Below are 23,195 nucleotides of genomic sequence, written 5' to 3'. Positions count from 1 at the left end.
TGTCATATATAAAAGTATTGTTTTTACTGTAATTCGTTACCGATTATAAATAAAAAAATAATTAAAAACATTTGTTCATTATACAATTTTTCATACATACATTTCAAAAATATTATTTACTTAAATTTTCGTATGAAAACAAATTGCAACTCACCGGCATGTGTACACAATTCTAAACTGTAATCCATTTACGAACTGAATGAAAAAGAAAATATTTTGTAACATTAACAGAAAATTATAATTTATATTATTATTTTTAAATTTTAAAAAAATCTGATATATTGGAATTATTGTTAAAAGTTTAGATGTTTATTAATTACAATAAATTATTATTATTTTTAATTATAAATTGGAAGGTGGCGCTGTGCGTTTAAAAAGCATTCGCCAAGATGGCGAGATACTTGGCTCTCGATAAAGTAAAGAGAATGTTCGATATTCTTAAACAGAATGGTGGAATTATAGGAACTTATAAGAAGCTATACAGGTTATTAATTTAATATGCATATATTATATGGTGGTAGCTATCTTTTGTCTTCAGCACTTGTCAATCTTGCTGCAGTAGCACTACAGCAGCTAAGTAGTAATTAGCTTAACTCTCTTTTAACAAAGTGTCTACTAAGAAATGCAACCAGTGTAACTGTGTTCTTGTAATTGTATACTGTGTAATGGTTGGTTAGATTGTGTAATTATAGTATTATAAAGGTCAATCTTTACCTATGTGCACCGTGATGGCGGCGGTCGCGACTGTTCTTACTCCTGACGGACTTGAATTGATACATACTAGTTATTGATACGTGTGTTCAAGAACTACCGTGAGTCAATAACTAGTGACGTTAAACAATCGGCGACTCCTCTCCGGGAGGAGTCCGAACAGTCGGGACCACTGCTATGACGGTGCACATAGGAAAAAATTAACTGTTGTTTACTGTCTCAAGTTTACTTTTTGCCTTTTATAACGCTTATTCTGGTGTCAGAGCAGACTCTAATTAAATTTTGAGTGTATGTGAAGAATAATTAGTTTGATAGAGCATTAAGGATAAAAAAATATGTCCTAAAATGTTGAACTGTATTTAACTCTGCAATTGTTCCTCCATTACCCCTCAACAGACTTTCAAAATATTCACACCACCTATTATGCATCCCACAGCAGCCTACCATTTGCACTTTATGTACAGTGTACACCTTTTTCTGATGCCATATATATTCTTCATTTGCTTCCAGAACAGTTATCATTTTTATAAAATGTTCAGTCCATTCTTATTCATTCTATCCTTACTTTCCTTTTTATCCATGCAGCTTCTCATTTCTTTGTTCTATATCCATCCTCACTCATATTGACATTCAATCAGCCCATATATGCAGTCTCTCTCTTTCATTGCTTGCTCAACTGTCATTCCACTACATAATCTCTCTCATGGTCCACACTCATTATTTCACATCTCTTTTGCTGCTTCTATCACACAAGATTGGAAATGCTTCCAAACCTCCTCCACATCACTCAATCTTTATTCACTTCCCCCAATTTTCAGTTGCATCACTGATACCATTAAGTATGAGATCAGCCGGGTTTACGAGTAAGTAGTACTCGTGTAACACTTAATTGGCACTATTCTGTGAGAATAGTCTCAAAGGTTTCAGATCATTGGATCTGATCCTTGTCAAGATTTTGACCGGGAGGGCTGTAATATTTAGGTAAAAGGGGGATTCAAGACTGTGAGGTCCTTATCCCAAACGTCAGGGCTGACACCAGTTTATCATTTATTTTACATGCAGATAAACACGCGTGGGGGGAGATCTGATTCAGATTCAAATTAAGAGACAATTCTTTTATAAAACAACAAGAATAAATGTAATAAGTAAATAAATCTATTACAAGATATAAATGATTAGGAGATATAAATATGACTATTAAGATACACTTCGAGATAAATACGAACTATATTATAACCTATACGAGAGATATATGGCCTTATATCTAACAGATACACGATCGAGAGAGAGAGCTCACAAAATCATTAGAAACATACAACCTGTGTTAGTTGTTCTCATCTTCTTATGTATTTGATGTATTTGCCGCACTTCTTGAGTATTCTGTATTCTCTTCTCTTCTTGAGAGATCACTTAAAATGGAAATGTCTATATCTATAGAAGTAATTCCTTGTATGTCGTATGGCTCATAGGCGTTGGCATTTAAGAGGAAATATGTATGGAGTCTGGACACTTCCAGGTCTCTCGATGAACTCCCCCGAATTTTGACAAATTTCCTCTATACAAGGTCTGTTCAAAAAGTATCGGACCTTTTTTTTTTCCGCGTAAACCAATGATGCGAGAGAGGCCTCCTTCGGTGGAGTTGTGGAGGAGACAGTCATGCACAGCCCTGAATTTTTTCCCGCCTGCAGGAAGCGTCAGTCGTTGGCAATCGGCGTATGAGTGAGGTCATGTAGTGCGCTCTCGTCGGATTTCACTAAGCTGGAAAATGACTGAACAACGTGAGCAGCGATATTACATCAAATTTTGCCAAAAACCTTGGCGATACCCGAGTGTAAACCATTCGCAAGATTCAGCAGGCTTTCGGGGACGATCCTCGAGGCCAAAAAAAGCGCGGCAGGTCCGCAGCAATATCAAAGGTCATGTTGACAGTTTTTTCGACTCTCGTGGGGTGGTGTGTCGTGAGTACGCACCACAAGGCCAAACCATCGCAAAGGAGTACTACCAGGAGGTCCTTCGTCGTCTTTCCGATACAGTGCGACGCAAACGACCGGATCTGTGGTCGATCAAAACTTGGCAGCTCCATCGTGATAACGCATCCGCCCATTCTGCGCATCTGATTCGGGCTTTCGTCGCCAAACACAATACTCCTGTGGTTCGTCACGCTCCGTACTCTCTCCACATGGCTCCGTGTGACCTTTGGCTATTTCTCAAGCTGAAAATGCCGCTAAAAGGAACCCAAATTTAGTCAAGAGAAGACATCATGCAAAATGCGACGGACCGGCTGATAACCATTCCAAAAGATGCGTTCCAGCAGTGTTCCCAGCAATGGCAGGAACGCTGGGAGAAGTGTATATATTACCAAGAAGACTACTTTGAAGGGAATTAGGGTTTTGTACCTCAAAGTCAATAAATTTATTTTTGCCAACCAAAGGTCCGATACTTTTTGAACAGACCTTGTATGTCACGATCGGCGACCAATCATCATGCAAAGATTCCTCCGTGAGAACGGATGGAAAGGGGAATATGTGAGGGGTAAACATTTCCCATCAAAGCGAGAGTTTTCTCAGATAAGGGAAAACAGAGGATGTACTAACTTCTGTGAAAGGANATGTCACGATCGGCGACCAATCATCATGCAAAGATTCCTCCGTGAGAACGGATGGAAAGGGGAATATGTGAGGGGTAAACATTTCCCATCAAAGCGAGAGTTTTCTCAGATAAGGGAAAACAGAGGATGTACTAACTTCTGTGAAAGGAAGTAACATCTGTTATCTGCCTTTTCCCACGTTAAAACATTACTTTTCTCACAAAAATGAAAGAATATTTTATAACAAAATATTAACATTATTAATAAAATTACTGATTTAGACCCAGGGGCCTTTCAGATCTCACATAAGTAATGGCCAAGCCACTGTCAGTTCGTCTCAACTCTTGCATCCTCCACTACATCTCTCAATTTATATTGTATGCAATAAAATCTATTTTACTACTCTGACCTTTTGTACAGTAAAATAGTGTGCATTATGAATTTAATCATCAAATTTGCCCTATGTCAGGGATGCACAACCTTTTGTGAAGAAGAGCCAAATTAGGATTAAGTTTACTGACTGGGAGCCAGACCTCCAAGCAATTAATGCAATTGCTGAGATTTGGATGCTGGCGGCAATCTTCTTTATGTCTGATGTAATGGCAGATGTTGAAACAACCAGCAGATTTTCCAAATTCTCGTTGGTTAACCTGTTCCGTGTTTTGCACTTGTTTAAATTCATAAGCGAAAACTTGCAAGCTTGTTTGGCAGTACCTATGTATGCTTGTTCGCATACATAGGTACTGCCAAACATGCTTGCCCAAAATCGAGCATTGTCTTTCAGTTTTGGAAATGATGTATGTGGCAGTTCTTTGTAGAATGTGAGGAGATTAGAATTTTTGAACTGTGATTTCAATTCATCACTGCACTGGATGTCTATCAACTCAAGTTGGACATCTGGAGGGGCATCTTCCACTTTCACATCAAATGGAGTTGAAAAAAGTTGCAGGTAGATCTTGTATTTCTGGAATTCACCAAACCTCTCATTGAATGATGTAAGGAGGGTGTTAACTTGGTCAGAGTAATCCATCTTCATATGTGGGTATTTCTCTTTCATGGCCTTGCAATGTGGAAAGTGTGTAAAGTTCTCTGATTGCATGTGGGACTTGAAAAGTGATAGTTTGGTCATAAATGCATTGATGTTACTTGTCAACTGAGAAACAAGTTGCATCTTTCCCTGCAATCTCAAATTAAGGTCGTTTAGATAAGCAGTAATGTCAGCAAGGAAAGCTAAATCACACTGCCATCTTTGTCCCTCCAAATTCCTTGTAGTGTTCCCCCGTTCTTTGAGGAAAGTGATAATAGGCCCCAATAGCTCCACAAATCTCTTGAGGACTGTTGCCTTGCTCAGCCAACGAACTTCAGTATACGTGGGCAGGTCAGCATAATCAGCATCTATTTCTTCAAGAAATGATGTGAAGAGTCGATGGTTGAGTCCATGACGGCAGATTAAGTTCACAGTATCATAGACATCTTTCAGCAGACGTTCAAATCCCAGCTTCTTTGCACAAAGTTGCTGTTGGTGAATTATGCAATGATACTGGACTAACTCCTTTTGCCTGTCCCCAAGGTAATTTTTCAGCAAGGTGAAAAATTAAAAATAATAATTTAATTTTAAATTTACGAAAAAAAGAATGTAAAAATAAAAGTAAATAAAAAGTTCCAATTAATTTACTACTTAAATAACCTAAATATATCTGTTTTCTTTCAAACAAAAAAAACCGCAGCTTTCTAGCTACACGGAATCATTTTACAACCCTCTTTGTTGACAAGTTTATGGCTTGACGCGGTTTGTAATAATTATTAAATCCAAAATATTTTAATGCAAATGGCTTCCTTTTAGTCGTAATGACTCTATTCCAACTACAGTATTAATTTTCTTGGTCCAACTTAATAATAATAAATTTGATGTGAAAAATTTTTTTTCTATTCTTTGTCTATGGAGAGATATTGTTGTAAATTATTGGTTGTTATAGCTTTTTGTACATTTCTTTTTGAACTCTGGTTAGTTTTTTCTAGTTTGAATGACATTAGGTTGACGAATAAGCGTCTTTTCAGAAAAGATTGATTCAAATTCGACAATACCAATCAGAATCTAGAATGTAAACAAATCATAAAAAATCGTTATTTTCATAGTTTTTCAGCGCTATTTTCATTTATTTTTGTTATTTGACGCTATTTAGACGAATAAGCAAGTTTTCCGAAGCATAAAATTGAAGATTTCCCGCCAAAATAGAAACTTCCTGATAACATCGGAAATGACGTTCTAACATCATTTTATTTTATTTGATTCTTCAAAAAATCGTTATAATACTATGTATTAGACTTAGAATATTCTATATCTAAACCAGAAAGTGTTAGCTAGAAATAGACTTATTTATAGAACAACCCCCCCATTTCTCACTTCAGGAAGTTATAAAACAGTTGGGTGCTAATGACTTTGTGAAAGGGAAAAGTTCTACACTTAGAAACTTCGAAAGAAGGGATTTGGCCTGTACCGTCCGCGGGCCGCATAAACATTGATAAGGGGCCGTATGTGGCCCGCGGGCCGCAGGTTGTGCACCCCTGCCTATGTTATGGTGTTGGGAACAAACTAGCTATTACTGCTGCTTCTTGCTTTAGATAGATGCAAGCAAGAGACTTAACCTCTTGCTTGCATCTATGTTTGCAATAATAGCTGATTCTGTATATACTTGCAGATACGTGTATATACAGTATATAAGTTGGCAAATTTCGACAGTAAAGCAATGATGCTGTCACACAAAAATAATTAGCAAAAATTTAATTGCACTGCTATGAACAACATAAAGTATACATAGATCCGTGGATGATTTCAGCATATAGATATTAAAAGAAAATAAAGAAATCTATTACCCACCAAACCTTAGAAAATTATTTATAGATAACTTAATTTGCATAGGCAAATCTCTTAATATAATAAAATGTATTCAAGCTGTTATTCTTGGAGCAAGAAAACAGTTTTATATGTATTTCTGTTGGATTTTTCTTTAATATTTACATTGTACAACATTTAGTTTAACTAATAAGCAGCCTTGTCATATTGTGGTTACCTTTTTAAATATGACTAAATATTTCTGTTGTTTGAATAGAATTTTGAAGCTAGAGATGAGTTTTATAAAAAAATAAAAATTGTCTATTATCATTTTATAACACTTAATAATATAAAAAGTTTTTTGATAGACTCTCATAACAGATGGCCCCCCCACAATTTTAACTTTTTTGATTAGAAAGTTATGCAGTTCATTGCTGGAATTTTTCAGTTTTTATGATTGAAATATTCATAATTATGCATGATGACTTAATATAATGAGATATTTCTATTTTCAGAATGGACGATGCCAAAGTTGGCACTTTAGTTGGTGAAGATAAATATGGTAACAAATATTATGAAAACAAGTTATATTTTTATGGTAAATATAATATAATTTATTTTAATATTTTTTAAAATTTAAATTGTTTTACAGGGTGTTCCAAAAGTAGTAAATCCACATGATTTATTTATTACTAAATACTTTCTTTGAATTATGCAAAATTGTAGTATTTATTAGAAGCATACAGATTGGGATTAAAATAAATAAGACCTACTTGAACCTTTAACCGATGTGTGTATAAATTAATCTTTCCAAAACGAACGTTTTCATAACCCCTTCTGGGCTCTTCTTCAGGTATAGCTGGATCGAACATCAAACGAAAAAATTTGAATAATGTTCGATCCAGCTATACCTGAAGAAGAGCCCAGAAGGGGTTATGAAAACGTTCGTTTTGGAAAGATTAATTTATACACACATCGGTTAAAGGTTCAAGTAGGTCTTATTTATTTTTACACAACCCAGTGTGCAGTTGCTGTTTTATAAAGATTGGGATTATTTATGAAAAATAACATTGGGCATATGACCACTTTTCATATCTCAGTAATGGAGAATTCAAGATGCCATTATTTTCATAAATTTCTCCAAAGTTTCTTGGGAGCGATCACATTGCAATGCAAATGTTATTTTTGAGAACAGCAATTTGTTGGTTCATTCACATATGCCTTTCCTTGAGAAAGGGCATATGAATAAATGCAGAGAAAAAAATTAGGAGCTTGGAGCTTCTGTGTATCCATTCATTGCAGCAAGCATCAGTGGTGAAATCCCAAGTTTACTACCAGTTCTATAGAAATTTTGATAATTTCAGAGGTCACATGATTATTCCATTCTGTGATGACATATGATTTGGAAGCACCTCTTGAAGTAATGCCATTGTGTGCCAGACAGACAATGGCATTGCTTCAAGATTCATATTTGATCTTCAAAGTCACAGCAACAATCTGCAACACAAAACAAGGACATAATAAATAACTCTCATTTTTTATCCTTATTTCAAAAGGGTTTACCACTTTTGGGACACCTTGTCCCCCTCTGAACTTCATAAGAATTTAATCATAGTGTAAACAGAGTTTTGAAACAATTTTAATAAAAATCAGTGATGTTAATTTAATAAAATACTAATTTGTATAGCTGTTAATAATTCATTTTGAATATTTTTATGATTTCCATCAAATAAGGTTTCATCTGCTTCAAAATTATTTATTTAAATTTATCGTTATTAAAACAATTATATATGCTATTTTAATATACAGATTTCACTTGGACACACACACAACTAAAATAATTCTAAAGAAAGAAAAAAAAAAAGCGAACATTAACAAAACAACAAATGCTGTCCTAAATTTTCCACAGAAAAGTTGATACTTTTATGTGAAAAGGAAGGATGAGTCCTTACTGATATAATCTTCATAACAAAGAAATATAGACATTAAAATCACAATTAAAATGAGTAATTATTTACAATGCCAGGCTGCAATTTTTAATTAATTTAATTTAAAATAAATGCACTCCACCTCAAATTAGTAGTGTCTTCCTGTACATCCATACATACAGAAATTACCCCTGAATTTTTTTGCATTTCTTGAAGTTTCAATATGTCCTGAGCCCAAAAATGAAAAATCTGAGGAGGGTCATTTTTTGCTAGATTGCCATACTTTCCTTCTGTTGTAATCCAGAAAAGTAAAAATTTCAAATATGTTTTAAATGTTTTTTATTGCTTTATTTATAACTTCTTTACATTGATTTAGATATATAAAAATTTATTTGATGCTTACCTTTAATTTATCAATAAAGTTTGCATTTTATCTTTTTATAAATTGGTCATGGTAGTGATTTATTGTTAATTCATTACTATTAATTTCAAAATAAGTTTTACTTTTTCGAAAACTATTAATTATTTGGGAACAAACAACTCAACAGTAAACTACACACCATCAAACCACAACTAATAAAATAGACAAGAAGACAAAACAGAAAAATGAGAAAGAAGAAATAGTATTTGCCCAAATGAGAACTGAACACACAAGACCAACACAATGTAATAACAAGGGATACCCAACCAATATGCTCAACTTGCCACACCCTATTTATCCTCTGACATATATTAATAATGTGCCCTTGGTACAAAACACCAGAGAACACTAACTTCAACAACAAATATCTTCAGAAGACCAAGCTCTATGGAATAATTGATACTAGATGATAATGGACAAATTCAACCTACAATGGCATATCTGAAGGCAATAAACTTATATACAGAACTGTAGAACATACAACAGAACAATTATGATATACAGGATATATCAATACAGCAGTTACAAACTTTCAGGAGAGGTAGAGTACACCTAGATGATGGGAAATCACATAGCAATGCATGGTCGGAAATGCTTTCCTGGTGTGGTAGTGACGACACAAAACACAAGAAAAGAAGGACAAAACAGGGTGTTTATTATTCTTGTGCATGTGCAACATCATCTGATGTTTCGATTTATGTAGGGACATCTATCACATACACCAGCCAAAGATGTCCCAGCATTTTTGCTGTACTAAGAATAATAAACATATTTTCTTATCCTGTTTGTGTCCTTCCTTTTTTGTGTTTTGTGTCATCACTACCATGCCAGGAAAACATTTCCAACCATGCATTGCTATGTGATTTCCCATCATCTAGGTGTACTCTATCTCTCCTGAAAGTTTGTAGCACTGTACTGGGTCTTTTAATACACCCTGTATTAAAAGACCCAAAAGACTGGCAACATAACTGGCTAGACTTGGCATTCTTTGGCCTACCTACACTCTTGTGTCACAAAAACCCCAAATCCAATTATTGGAAATTTTTTATATTGATTATAGTTAAATTACAAATAAAAATGCAAAATATAATTGAAAAAATAGTGTTATTTAGCACAATAAAATATGAAAATGTTTAAAATGATTTTTATCTAAGTATTTTCTTCAAAATTATTTAAAATGTAATTCTTCAAATTTTGAATGAAGTGTTATTTTGTTTTCTGAATACAGTAGAGCATCATTTATCCGAAAGCTGGTCAACCAAAATGTCGGTTGACCAGCTTTCGGATAGCATCAAATTCCAGTCATCAAATTTAAATTTCTGCTAGTGCTGTGGCGCTGCAACCTTTGGCTATGTTTTGGGCTACTCCAATATTTTTTTTGTTGGTGTGTGTGTTTTAGCTTGCAGCACTGGTGCTTTTGTGTGGTGTTTTTCTGAGGACTGTGTGTCATGCTGAATCGAACATTTTTGATACTAGATTAACTTCTAAAGTATAATTTTTTTTTGTTTTTATATTTTTCAATATATTTATTTTGTTTGTACAAAATAAAGAAATAATTTTTAACGATACAATAGCCACAATTATTATAAAAATTTTTGTTAGGCTTAACATCAATGAAAATTCAACACTAAGTGACATGCAATGGAGAAAAATTTCAACATGGGATAGGTTAATATATTTTTTCGTACATAATCGGTTATCCAAACAACCCCAGTCCCCAATTGATTTGGATAAACAACGCTCTACTGTAATTGAAATCAGACAATAAAATTCTTTTTTTTAAAAAAAGATAATTTTATTGGCTTTGTTATGAGACAATATTTTATTTAAGTATTATTTCATATTAAAATTGACAATGAAATTTATGACAAAAAAATTGTGAATATGAAAATGTATACCTCTAGATGAGAGAATTATAATTTTGTATGAGTTGTACTCGTACAAAATTCTAATTTTCTCATCTAAAGATATACATTTTCTTCAATTTCTAGTCCTAAGTTTAAACTTGCATAATCATATGATAAATGCATGTCTCAATACATGAACTCCACTTTGCATTGTATGGAACTCCCCTTTATATCATAAGAATAAAAGCATTATTGTTTATAGTTGCTTTACTTTTTAAGTTAAAAAAATACTAATTAGACTGCAGTTTTAAAAAATTGTAGACTATAAATGGTACTGTCCTCCATCTGTCTGTTCTTCCTTAATCTTGAGAATGATGTTAGATGAAAGTGAAGACCAGATGTGGAAAGCTTAGGGATAGGAAAGCTCAATTAACTGTATATAAACTTCTGGTTTAGACAGGAAGTCATGTTTATTTCAATTCAAAAATTTTTTCTGAACAGTTAGATGACTGGCATGACTTCATTGTTAACAGGAAAAGTATGATGTACAGGGGCAAGATATTACTAATCTTAAGTGCATTGTGACAATGTCACAATAACAATTGCTCATAAGAATTAAAATCACATCTTATAAGTTTTAAACAGAAAATTAAACTTATCGTAGACTGCATTTCTTACTAACTAAACACAAAAATCAAACTTTTAAAAGGTATTTAAATTTAAAATTTAAAAGGTACCTTTAAAATTTTTTTCGGAGTTCGATTTTTTTCTGTTTTTTCCGTTTATTCTTGATAAAGGTCATTAAATATGACCAAAAATGGTAGAATTTAATTAATAAATATGGCTGCATATTTAAAAGGTATTTTTGAGTGTGTTTAGTTAGAAAATTAAACAAAATAACATATTAAGTAAAGAACAAATCTAGATAAAATGTCATAAAATGAAGATTTTATAAAATAAAATTAACTATTATTTTATTAATTGTTTTTACAGTTTATTAATGAATAATTTTTTATTTAATAATAATATGATATGAAAATAGCAAATTTATCTGCAGACATTTATCTTTCACACGAAAATAATTTTAGTTTACTTGTTCTTTACATTATTATTTCTTAATTTGTATGTACAGTACATAATTAAGATTAGAAATAAACTCAATTATTTTCAGGACGTAATAGATGGGTTGAATATAATGAATATATTCATATGGATTATGATGGTAGTCAAGTTCCAGCTGAATGGTAAGATTTAAGAGCATTAAAATTTTGTTTTGTGTATGTAAAAAACATTTTATAATAATTGGTAATTTAATCAAATGCTTTCTTACATAATTTTGATTTTAAAAATTTTTAAGACATTGGAAAGCTGAGATTTAGTATATTATGACAGAAATAAATTAAACCCAATAGTTATAAAGTTATGATTTCTAATTTTTAAATTTGCTTAATCAAATTACACTTTTTTCAGTAAAAAATTTATTACCTGTTCAGTACAAAAGTAAATGATTTCATTTAAAATCATGACAGTATTATAGATTCAAATTATAAATGATTCAATTTTTGACACAATCCACATTTTAGAAATGTTACTTACACATTGATAAAGTACATATTACCGAATAACAATAATTGAAGTTCAAGACTTGAAACCAGCACAAAAGAACTCAAAATATTAAGTTTATGAATGTTTCATCTGTTTGTAAATCTGTTACAGATGAAAACATTAGTAAAATTACTTTTTTGAGTTTGTACTAGTTTTGGGTGTTGATCTTCATTTACATGCATCATTCCAGTTAGAAGAATAAAAATAACTTTTTTAAAATAAATTTATAGATATTTACAAATTTTCTTTAATAATGTAATATTTACAGGCATCGTTGGTTGCATTACATGACAGATGATCCACCAACTAAAGTGCCTCCTGTACAATATAAATGGATGATAAATCATACAGAAAATTTTACTGGAACTAATAAAGCATACATGCCTTATAGCACAACAAACCCAAAAATAGAGTCTTGGAAACCACCTACTAAATAAAAATTTGTAAATAAATTATGAATTAGTAGTATTTCTTGTAATAAATAATTTTAGTTTCAATTAAATATATTCCAAAACAATAGAGAGTAGTATTTTGTTCAGTATGTAGGTGAAAATTAATAGAACTTTTTAAATATTTAGTGAGGTTTTACTGTATTATTATTAAACTAAGTCAAACTGCATTAATTTGAACCTATTTCTTGGGCACATTATGTAAGGGTTCCATACAATACAGTCTCATTAAGTCAAAATTCTCATTATTTTAACTCAAACTTATTTTTCTATATACTGTCTATCCTTTGATAAGTTTGTGATCTTCATTTTCTCTTATGAAGATACATATGAATACAGATGATTAAGATATACTAACTCCATGTCAAAGATGACACCATGCCATTTCTACCTAGGGTGATCATCATCATATTGATACAGTATGTTTCCAGCTTTCTGATTGAGAGAGAGTTTTAGATTTTTGTATGTTATCTTGAATCACTTCTATTAATTTTTTAAGTTTTTAATATAAAACTATTACTATTACTGTTCTGATTTCTCAGTTATTACTTTCTTTAGATTTTTTATTTGTAAAACGTGATTATGTCACTTATAATACAATGGGCAAATCTAATTAAAAAATATTGTAAACTAAAATATTTTTTATTTATTTTTTGATGAGACTATGTCTGTCTCTCAAATTACGCTGCTGTCAATGGCTGCACACCTTAGAGGAGTGCATGTCAGGAGTTGCAATTTGACAGAGTATTGGTGCCCAAATCATGTGCACATAAAATAAACCAGACTTGTAGGTAGTTGGGACCGACTACCTATAAGTCTGGTTTATTTTGAATGAGAACCAGGTCAAAAGAAAATACGAAATGCCGAAACTGTTTCTACAAACAGGTGTGAGTGCGAGATTTGCTCATGCATTGCTTGCACTTTCCGAGACACAGTCTCATCCCAAAAATCGCTTTGCTGTTTTACTTGTTTTTGTGCTAATTTGAAATCGTGTTGTCATACATTTTTGCTTCTCAAGCACTATAAAATGCAATTAATCAAACACTAAACATCCTTTTATCCTTTTATTTATTCTTTAAGTTGATACACATTTTTTGCACATATTTTTGGTTAAAATAACCAAAAATAATATATCACAAAAAAAAAATAAAAGTGCTATTTATTTCTCAATATCAACTCCATGTCTATTTTTAGTAAAAATAAAAATGAAATTATATCAGTTTTATGTGCTAGAATAAATTATAAAATTCTAGCAGAATTCATATTCCTGAAAAATTAGGTTGCTGAAACAATTGTCAAAATCTAGCACAAAGTAAAATTCCAGAGAACAATTATATCACAACAAATCTTTAAATTCTAATACAGTTACAAGGAAGTACCTTGACAATGCACTCAAAAGTGCCATAAACTGTACAGTTTTTAATCATTTTGTAAATAGATTCTTCAAAAATGGCTTAATAATGGGAAATTTACAGCAAAAGAAAGATTTGAGAAAATTTCTGTATTAAAGTTATCAACTCAGAATTCTAACTTCATGTCAATTTTTTTTATCCCTTAAACTTTGACTTAACAAGGTTTCAATTTAATAGTTTTGTGTTTCACAATTTTAGTTTAATCATTATTTCAATTGCCATTAGAAACATTTTAAAATTATTGTTTTTTAAGTGATCCAAAAATAATTACAGTAAAAGCTCAGAATTATAGATTGCGGTATAATGGATCTTGCTTTTTAGAATTACAGAATTTTTATTGCCTAAAATTTTATCCAATAAAGGCACTAGACTGAAAGATTTATGTGAAATTTAAATGGTTTTGCATTATTTTTGTACTAACTTGAAGTAACTGAAAAACACCATTGTCCATGCCTCCCAGTTGACATTTTCCAACTGCTTATTTTTCAATGTATAACCTTTATTACAATCAAACAAATGTATTAGTTATTTATTCAAATGTTTGAATGATATGCTAAGTTGTGACAAAATAATTATTTTTGTCATAAAGTTTTTCCTGAAATTATGCAATGGAAGGAATCATTGGCCCACATTAAAAATATTTCTACAATTGAAGAAATGCTTGTTTAATCTAATGAAGTTGTTTATCTTGAAATGAATCTGTGATATAAGGACATATATCCTAAAAATATGCACAAATTTCAAAGTTTAAAATTTATTATTTATTTTAAAACAAATTTTTTTTTGTGTTCATATATGTTGTTTAATTAATGATCAGATGAGATCATCAGGCCTGCAATAGGCAGGAATTCCAACTTTTACTTCTTAATCATTCTATTAACATTCTGAAGTTGTCAGCTTTGAAATGGAGAAGTTTGATCTTGATCCTCTCCTGCAACTCCTCTGCAGACCCAGCTTCCAACCATTTTCATAAACATTTTGCTTTAGTTGGTGTCCCTATACCCTTCCTCACAATAAAAACAATCACTTTATAAAAATGTATCAGTGAGTACAAATGAAATACAAATATATTAATTATAAGTTTATTGAAAAAATCAGGAGTTACAAAAAATTGTATAAAAAGACAATAAACAAGAGAAGTGTACCAAAACATCAAAAATAATTTGGAAGAAAATAAAGTAATTTATATTGTTTGTTAAGAAAATCATTTGCCAATTGTACCTTATATAGTTTTATGTAACTTAACAGATAAACTTGCTATATTTTATTTGGCAAGAAAATCACTTTGATATTTGTACTTTGGTACTTTGTATAGATATCCTATAAATAATAAACAAACTTACAAAAATATAAAATAATAACACATTACAAACATTATTTGGTAAAGAAATAGGTAAATAAATATTTAAACAGAAAGAAAACTCAGTTTGTGAATTGAACTTTTCTATCTTTCATTAATGAAAATTCTCGAATAATATACATACAATTTCTTTATTAGGTACCAGAATTGAGTACATACCTAGTTTTACTGCGAGGCACAACTAGGTGATGGGTACAAATACACAATATGAAATATGATAGATATTGTAGACAAGCAATTGATTACAATATAGGTTATGAAATAGAAGAGTCGCAACAGTATTAATGGGATACATTTACATTATTCAAGAAGGTTGCACGTCACTCTATTGATATAATGGCAAGATTTTGAAAGTCTGTCTTGTAACATTGTGGAGCGCAAGTAATTTTTAATAATTTTAAGTTAGAAAAGGACCGTCCCGCAGATGATACCAGTAATGATAAAAGAATCTGTAGAGCAATTGTAAAGTTTGGGTAAACTGGGATTAAATCATTTGAATAAATATGCTGGGAATAAATCATTTGAATAAATATATCATTTGAATAAATATACTGAATTGTCATTTTAAAATTAGAAATAAATGGTTGACAGTGTAAAATTTCTTGGCATAAATCATATGCATCAATTTCTGAATGATTTTCATGTGTTAATTTTTGTTGTAACTTTTTACATGATAAGTACTTAACAAAATAAAGAATATTTAACAAATACAAAAACTGAAATGGATTCATTGGTTTTTTTAATAAGTAAATCTTTCCTGCAAAAATTCTGCTGTTTGATCTATTATGCAGAGGAAAAAAATTTTACTTTAAATGAAATTTCAGCATCATCTACATTTTCATGTTCATAATCAAATCTTGTAGTTTTTTTCACATTGCCTTAGTGATCTACTACTACAAAATATAGATTCTGAGTCAAATTTTGCTGCAATAAATTTTGAGCTTTCTACAATAGGCAGGGTTATTTCTGTGTACAGGCATTGATGCTATTAAATAGTCAGAGGTGGAGATTGATGGGTTGTGTCATATCTCGAATGGAGTAATATGTAATGAAAATTTTGTTATTTGCATTTACAACTTTTTAAAAAACACTCTACTTCTCAAAATAAGTCTTTTGCCATTTTATAATAATTTGTTTGTTTGTTGTTTAAGTTATGGCAATGCAGCACTTGGGCGATCTGCCTAAGGGGATGCCTTTCAGGAGGTCTTTGCAAGAGTAACTGGCCCCTATTTCAGCGTTACAGACGTGGAGAAAACCTGGGGCCATATTCTATCACTGTCTCTCGTCTCTCGCAAGCCGGTCGCTGATTGGCTAATCCAAATGATTAGCCAATCAGCGACCGGCTTACGAGAGACCAGAGACAGTGACCAGAATACGGCCCCAGGTTAACTGGGGGGCCTGCCCACCCATGCCCCTTCCTGGCTATGCCCATGTGCACCACCTCAAAATCTTCCTACGGCAGCCTCTGGTTCGGCCCGTGAAAAAAGTTTTCTTTCCAATTCGGCCCGGGGGCAAAAACTGTTGGCCACCCCTGGTCTAGGGTCCATTCGTATCGTTTATTCGATAAGCCAGTAAAAACCGTAGAACTTCTCTAAATGCATTTTTAATATCACAATTACATTCCGAATCGCTAGCCACGATATAAGGGCTACAATTAAAAATGAAATAATAATAACTTACTTGGTGAAATAAAATGTGTGGTGGATGTATCGGTACTGTGCATACCTGGTACAAAATATTCTTCAATTGTATGAATATACTTTTAAAGAAAATTATAATTAAATATAGCTTTGTAAAGAAACGTACATAAAAATAACATAAAATATTCTTTACTTTTTAAATCTTAAAACAATGCATTTAGTCAAATAGCTCCCTATGTTGCAGAGCGTGCATACACGCGGACTGCCAAATCCCCATGGTGCCGATACCGGTCAATGTCAAATACCTCTTTTGTCTCATCACTAGTATATCTGAAAGGACGCGACAGGGCTGTTGTAGATTTTAAACGTTTCTCACCATATCTGTAAAAATCTAAATATGTTAGAAAACAAATGACAATTAAGTTTAACATATTTAGGTTTTTACTAATTCGTTTTAGGACCAAGTGTCCTCAGAAATTTCCAAAATTTACAACTTTTCGGTCACTCTCATTGAACTGGAAAAATTTCTGTCTTTATTACATTAATAATACGAAGAAATCAGTCTCTACTGTACTTGGCTAGAGATGGTTCGGTTAAGTTTTTGTTTAAGTAAAATTTCGGCTGTTTCATCAGGGTTTTGTTTATGTGCCCAATTCCCTAATCGCTTAATTATTTAACTACTTCTTAAGTAGAAATAAGTTGAAACCGGTTACTTTGTACTCGAATATTTGTAGTCTTGGGAAAAAAGTGGAAAGACAAATTTTTATGACAATAAATCATAAAATATATATAAATCGGATATATAAATCGAAAATTTAAGGAAAATAAATTCTAGAGCTTTTTCTGTACCTCATGCATCTCTCTCATTCATTAAATTTAAATTTAGTTGTAAATGATGCTGTCAAAGTAACAGTTAATTTTTTAACATTATACAAGAACTGTACACGTTTTTTTCTACATCCCCTTACAGATGGGATATACGAAATCGTAATATCACTGGTTTAACATTGAAATCCGCGAGTAATATAAAATCGGAGAGCGGAATAAATACAGTAATACCTTGATTTACGCTACCCCGACTTACGCGATTTTCAAATCTCGTCGAATCGTCTTTTGTTTGAGCGCCAGGCAACTCTTGATTACTCACTCTCCCACATTATTGTTCAGCTTACATGTTCGGACGTGTAGCGCGGAATCGACACATAGCTACAATTTATTTTGTGTTATTTATTTCTGTGTATTTTATATCTACGGAGACTTGAGAGACTCTATGTGGTGATTTCTTGTAACCGTGAATAAATCAAAAGACGAAATAAGATTAACGAGAACATTTATTAGCTTACATACCTCCAACTTGGATTTTACCAGGGCTGTGGAGTCGCGTAAAAATCTACCGACTCCGACTCCGACTTTTCCTTACCTCCGACTCCGACTAGGGGCAGACTTGTTACCGAAAGAGACCCGGAAATTCTGATGTCATCACGTGACCTCAGAATAAAAGATTCAATAAACTTTTTATTCCAAAGCTAAAAGACTTCTCTAAGTAATATATAAATATGTATTCGATAATTTTTACTTTTCCGGCTGTTATATATAACAGAGGAAAGTGTAGCGCTGGGTCAAAAAATGACCCCACCCAAATTTTTACATTTTTGGACTCGGGACACCTTGAAATTTCGAGATATGCAAAAGATTCGAGGTTTTTTCTATATGTGTGGATGTTACTGTGTGGGGGGCATGATTTCGTTCACCCTGTTTGAAGCCTAATAATTTCTGTGATCAGAGTGGTCAGAATCGGAGTCGGATGGTTTAACACAGGAGTTAGTTATTTAAGTCAAACTAAATCATGTCCCCATACACATTCTAACATTTTAAGCGAGAACAACTTAACGGGTTTTACTGTACTATTATAAAATGACAAAAAAAGCTTACTTTGAGAGTAGAGACGAGCTTTATTTTATTTTTTTAAATTTTGAACGCTAATAACGAGTAAAATATTCATTAAGAGATATGACACACGACCAGTTTTATGTCTTCACCCTGTCGACCTTTAATTAATAACCAAAATTTAATAGTATTAACGCCCCTTTATATACAAGCTACAGTGCCACATTTCGTTTCTTAAACTTTATCCATTCTGAGATATTGTTTAATATCTCAGAACAGAAAGTAAAGAAATTAAACAAATTAGACGCCAACACGCGCGCGCGAATTTTTCCCCTTTATTGACTTTTTTGAGAGGTTCGGGAGGTCTCCAAACGTGTAGATTTACAAATAAAAAACTTGGAGGGTCAAATTTGACACGATTCCAATACTTTTCCGTTTTATATACATAACAAGTTGGTAAGTAAAAAGGAGTCGGAGTCGGCGGATTTTTTGACGACTCCGACTAAAACATCAAAACTCCACGACTCCGACTCCACAGCCCTGGATTTTACACAAATTGCGAAATTATACCTCGACTTACGCGGTTATCGCTCGGTCCCACCTATCGCGTAAGATTTTTATTTATTTATTTTTATTTTTTTAAACTCTTTCCGCCCTGTGGACACTAAGAGGGCCTCTTTTTGCAAGCCCATTATGTGTTCGGCCAGGCCCACAATGGGGCTGCCGGGTGGTGAGGGACGGGGCACGACATATCTGAACGGACCACCCCCGAAAAATTCCTGGGGATGTTTTCAATCCGTTCGGATTCGAACCCGGGTCCCCCAGAGCGGTAGGCTGCCACCTTGACCGCTCGGCCATCCGGCCGCCCTATCGCGTAAGTTCGGGGTATCACTGTATATCAAATATTTTAATTGATTTTTTTAAACTCCCGTCAACTATACAGAAAACTATTGTAAAAACATACCAGTAAACTCTTATCGGTTGGGTTAAGTTATAAATCTACTCGTGATTCGCGTTATCGGGCGAGGGCGGCCAAATATCTAGCGGGCAGACAGCTAACAGCCCAGAACCGGTCCTGGATAGAATTGGATGCGTTTTATGTGTAGCATCCACCCGAGGTCCTAGGCTTCCACCAGCTAAACTGGGTGAGGTTGGTGCTCTGTAAAGCGCATGCGTGAATCTGGCTTTTTTTGGATGCTGACAATACAGTGTGCGGAGTGCTTCCACTCCGCCACTAATATTCGAATATACAATAGCAATCTTATTTTTTTTCACGTGTAGTATAGAAATTTGTAATAAGATACATAATGCGGTTATAATAAAATATTGTGCGATTATTTTCATATAATTAAAATCAATATGTATTTATTTTTTAGAAAATACAAGGGAAGTGGCGCATCCACCGCTTCTAATGACGGCACGCCACTGTAGACCAGTATTAATTATTAGTGAGTAGTCGTTGAACACCCTCTCTTCTAGAGGAGGTCAACGACTACTTTTGATCGAATTATTTCAACTTTCTCAATAGTCCCTTCTTTCTATGAGACCAACAGTATACATTCGAATAGGAAAAGTACATAATACAAGGTTACTAGCAAACACAAAATATGTTTTAAAGTGGTTTTCCGGGATGCAGAGTTTAAATATTTGATCCATTTCTTGTGAAATTTGACTCGATGGCAGATGGCCATTTAATATTCGGCTGTGAATGAAACAGTTTGTTACAGCTAACATTAAAATATACATATGTCGTAAAAAATTTAAGATATATTTTCAATTGGTGTCTACTTAGTTATGCAAAAAAGGGGACGAGGGAGACCACGTAGAGAGCATACAAGAAATATAGAAGAAAATACTCAGACAAGCGAAATGTCAGAAGAGGAATATTTAATTGAGGAACACTCCAAGAGTACTACTGATATCTCGAAGTATGCTACAATAAAAGACTTCTTCGAACCGGAAGAAGATTTACTAACAAAGACTATTGAACCTGAATACTCACTTAAATCGATATATGAATTAATCCAAGATAAATTTGATAGTTTGAATTCCGAANTGTAATTTTTTCAAAAGTTATTGGTTTTATGTTTAATAATAATAATCTATATGAAGAGGCAAACCATATTTCGAAATGGAGTTTTGTTAATTTGTAATATTTTTGTGATAACTGTAAATTTTATATTGTGCAATCGTTATAAATACCAAAATGTAATAGGCCTATATTGTTTTCAAATACTTGACTTCTGTGTGTGATAAGCCTTGAAATATAAATTACAGCAGTCTTTATTTATGCAAGAATATATCAGAGAAAGTAAACCCCTTTAGTTCCTCTGACATATTCTTTAGTTTAGGTTACATAGCGTTACAGAAAACTCGGTCCTTTCGCCCCTACAACAAAATTTTTTTTTCTTCAATTTCTGAATGTTTTCTAGGTCTCCAAATTTTTTCAAAAATTTTTATCCGCGAGAAAAAAATTTATCGCGATTTTAATCTACCTTTAGTGACGCATGATTAACAATTAATTGTTTTTTAATTGGATTTTGATATCAAATTTCATTTATCATTCTAAAGTTCTAGTGCACGGATGTTNGAAAAGATTAGGTGAAATATTCCTACAATATACAACGGACTATGTTATTGCTGTTATAATAAAATTAAAGAATAAAATAAAAATGAGATGGTCATATACATATACGGGAGTAGTAGGAATATATATACCACCTTCTATTGAAAAGAAACCAATTCTAAATGAAGTGCAAAAGGTCTTGGATAGATGGTCTAATCTGACACAAATGTGGATAATACGTGCATTTAAATCACCACCTATTAGGTGGTGATTTAAATGCACGTATTGGTGAAGTTACTGATACCATATTTTGTCAGACATTTGAAAATTTAGTTAATAAGAGAATATCCAAAGATAAAGTGTTAAACACAGGGGGAAAAGCACTTTTAGAATTTATTGATAATAACCAACTAATAATACTAAATGGTAGAATGAGGGGTGACACCCCTGCAGAAATTACTTTTGTCTCTCCAAGTGGGAAATCTATAGTAGATTACATTATCTGCTCAGAAGAAATGATAAATTGTTGTAACTATTTGAAGGTTCTAGAAAACGACATTGCAGATCATTTTCCTATTCAGTTAGAGCGAATAATATATGAAAAAATAAGTAATAATATATATAACTGTAAACAGAGTCATTCAATTAATCTGGAATTAAGACCATCATATAATAAACGAAAAATGTTGAATGAATTTGATGATATGATTGGAGAGATGTTAACATTGGAAAAAGAAAATGATCCAATAGAAAATTATCGGAGTATTATAAATAAACTAGAGGAATATAGGTACAAGAATTGCACACAGCAAAATAGAAAAATATTTAAATGTGAATGGTATAATAGCACGTGTTACGACTACAAAATTAAAAAGCAAAAGAGTTTACAAATCTTTAGAAGAACAAACACCAGTAAAGCATTAATGAATTACCTAAAGTATAAAAGAATGTATAACAATTTAATCAAAGCTAAGAAAAAACTATTCTTTTCAAAAATCAGCAAGAAATTATCCGAAGCTAAAGATTCGAGAGTCTTCTGGAAAATAATTAACAATTTTCGTAAAAGAAAGTTAAGATAGAATACACAGACTAGAGTTGAATACAATGTTTGGCTTAAATATTACAATAAATTCTCAGAGAATTATCAGAAAAATGTTGGTAAAAAATATATGGGAACCAAGACAAGACCAGAAATTCAACAGGACGAGATAATTAAGATAGAAGAACTACAGGACTGTATCAAAAAACTTAAAGACAAATCAACACCGGGATCGGACACAATACCTAACTCACTCATCAAAATGTTACCAATTGAAATTATTCGATATTTAACTAGACAATTTAACCTATTTTATAGTAATAGTATAATACCAGTCAAATGGAACGAAATTATTTTTACTATGATATTTAAACAAGGGAATAAACAGGAACCAACCAATTATAGACCAATTGCCCTTCTGTCTTGTCTACGGAAAGTATTTACTACAATATTAGCTAAGAAATTTAATTACTGGACAGCAACGAACAATTATAAAAATAATACGCAATTTGCATTTGTAGAAGGAGGTGGAACTCAAACAGCCCTCTTTGTGTTACTGTCACTAATTCAAACTCAGTTGCTGAAAAAAAGACATAAAGTGTTCGCTTTGTTTTTGGATCTTGAAAAAGCATACGATATGATTAGCATTACTGACCTACAGAGTAAAATGAAGAGATGCGAGGCAAAAGAACTTTTGATAAATATGATAGGGTTGCTGTTCGGAAAATATAAGACAATCATTAAACAGGATACTAATATCTGGACATCATTCATTACCTATAGAGGTCTACTACAAGGTGATCCGTTATCCCCATATCTTTTCAATTTCTACTTATTTGACCTAAATGATTGTTTTATAAGAGATGAAGATGGGTTCCAAATTGAAAACCAGATTATACATACTATATCG

General features: G+C 32.4%; 1 protein-coding gene across 1 annotated transcript; it reads left to right on the top strand.

Moving 5' to 3' along the window:
- The first annotated feature begins 357 nt into the window (after positions 1-357).
- Positions 358-12,451, top strand: LOC111620821 (probable NADH dehydrogenase [ubiquinone] 1 alpha subcomplex subunit 12). The gene is made up of 4 exons (XM_023362813.1): positions 358-484; positions 6,647-6,729; positions 11,499-11,571; positions 12,201-12,451. The coding sequence occupies exons 1-4, from the start codon at positions 390-392 to the stop codon at positions 12,367-12,369; spliced, it is 420 nt and encodes a 139-aa protein (XP_023218581.1). The 5' UTR covers positions 358-389; the 3' UTR covers positions 12,370-12,451.
- Positions 12,452-23,195: the final 10,744 nt, after the last annotated feature.

The sequence above is a fragment of the Centruroides sculpturatus genome, unplaced genomic scaffold (genome assembly GCF_000671375.1).
Source record: "Centruroides sculpturatus isolate CEXI.00-Female unplaced genomic scaffold, Cexi_2.0 scaffold89, whole genome shotgun sequence".
In the NCBI taxonomy this organism is placed as follows: Eukaryota; Metazoa; Arthropoda; class Arachnida; order Scorpiones; family Buthidae; genus Centruroides; species Centruroides sculpturatus.
The sequence above is the reverse complement of the archived record's forward strand: the minus strand, read 5'-3'. Positions and strand labels throughout refer to the sequence as shown.

Bases quoted from the DNA above. Each gene is read 5' to 3' on its own strand.
- LOC111620821 (XM_023362813.1), top strand. From the start codon at position 390: ATGGCGAGATACTTGGCTCTCGATAAAGTAAAGAGAATGTTCGATATT. The intron at 485-6,646 runs GTTATTAATTTA...TTCTATTTTCAG, and splicing joins ACTTATAAGAAGCTATACAG to AATGGACGATGCCAAAGTTG. The intron at 11,572-12,200 runs GTAAGATTTAAG...TAATATTTACAG, and splicing joins AGTCAAGTTCCAGCTGAATG to GCATCGTTGGTTGCATTACA.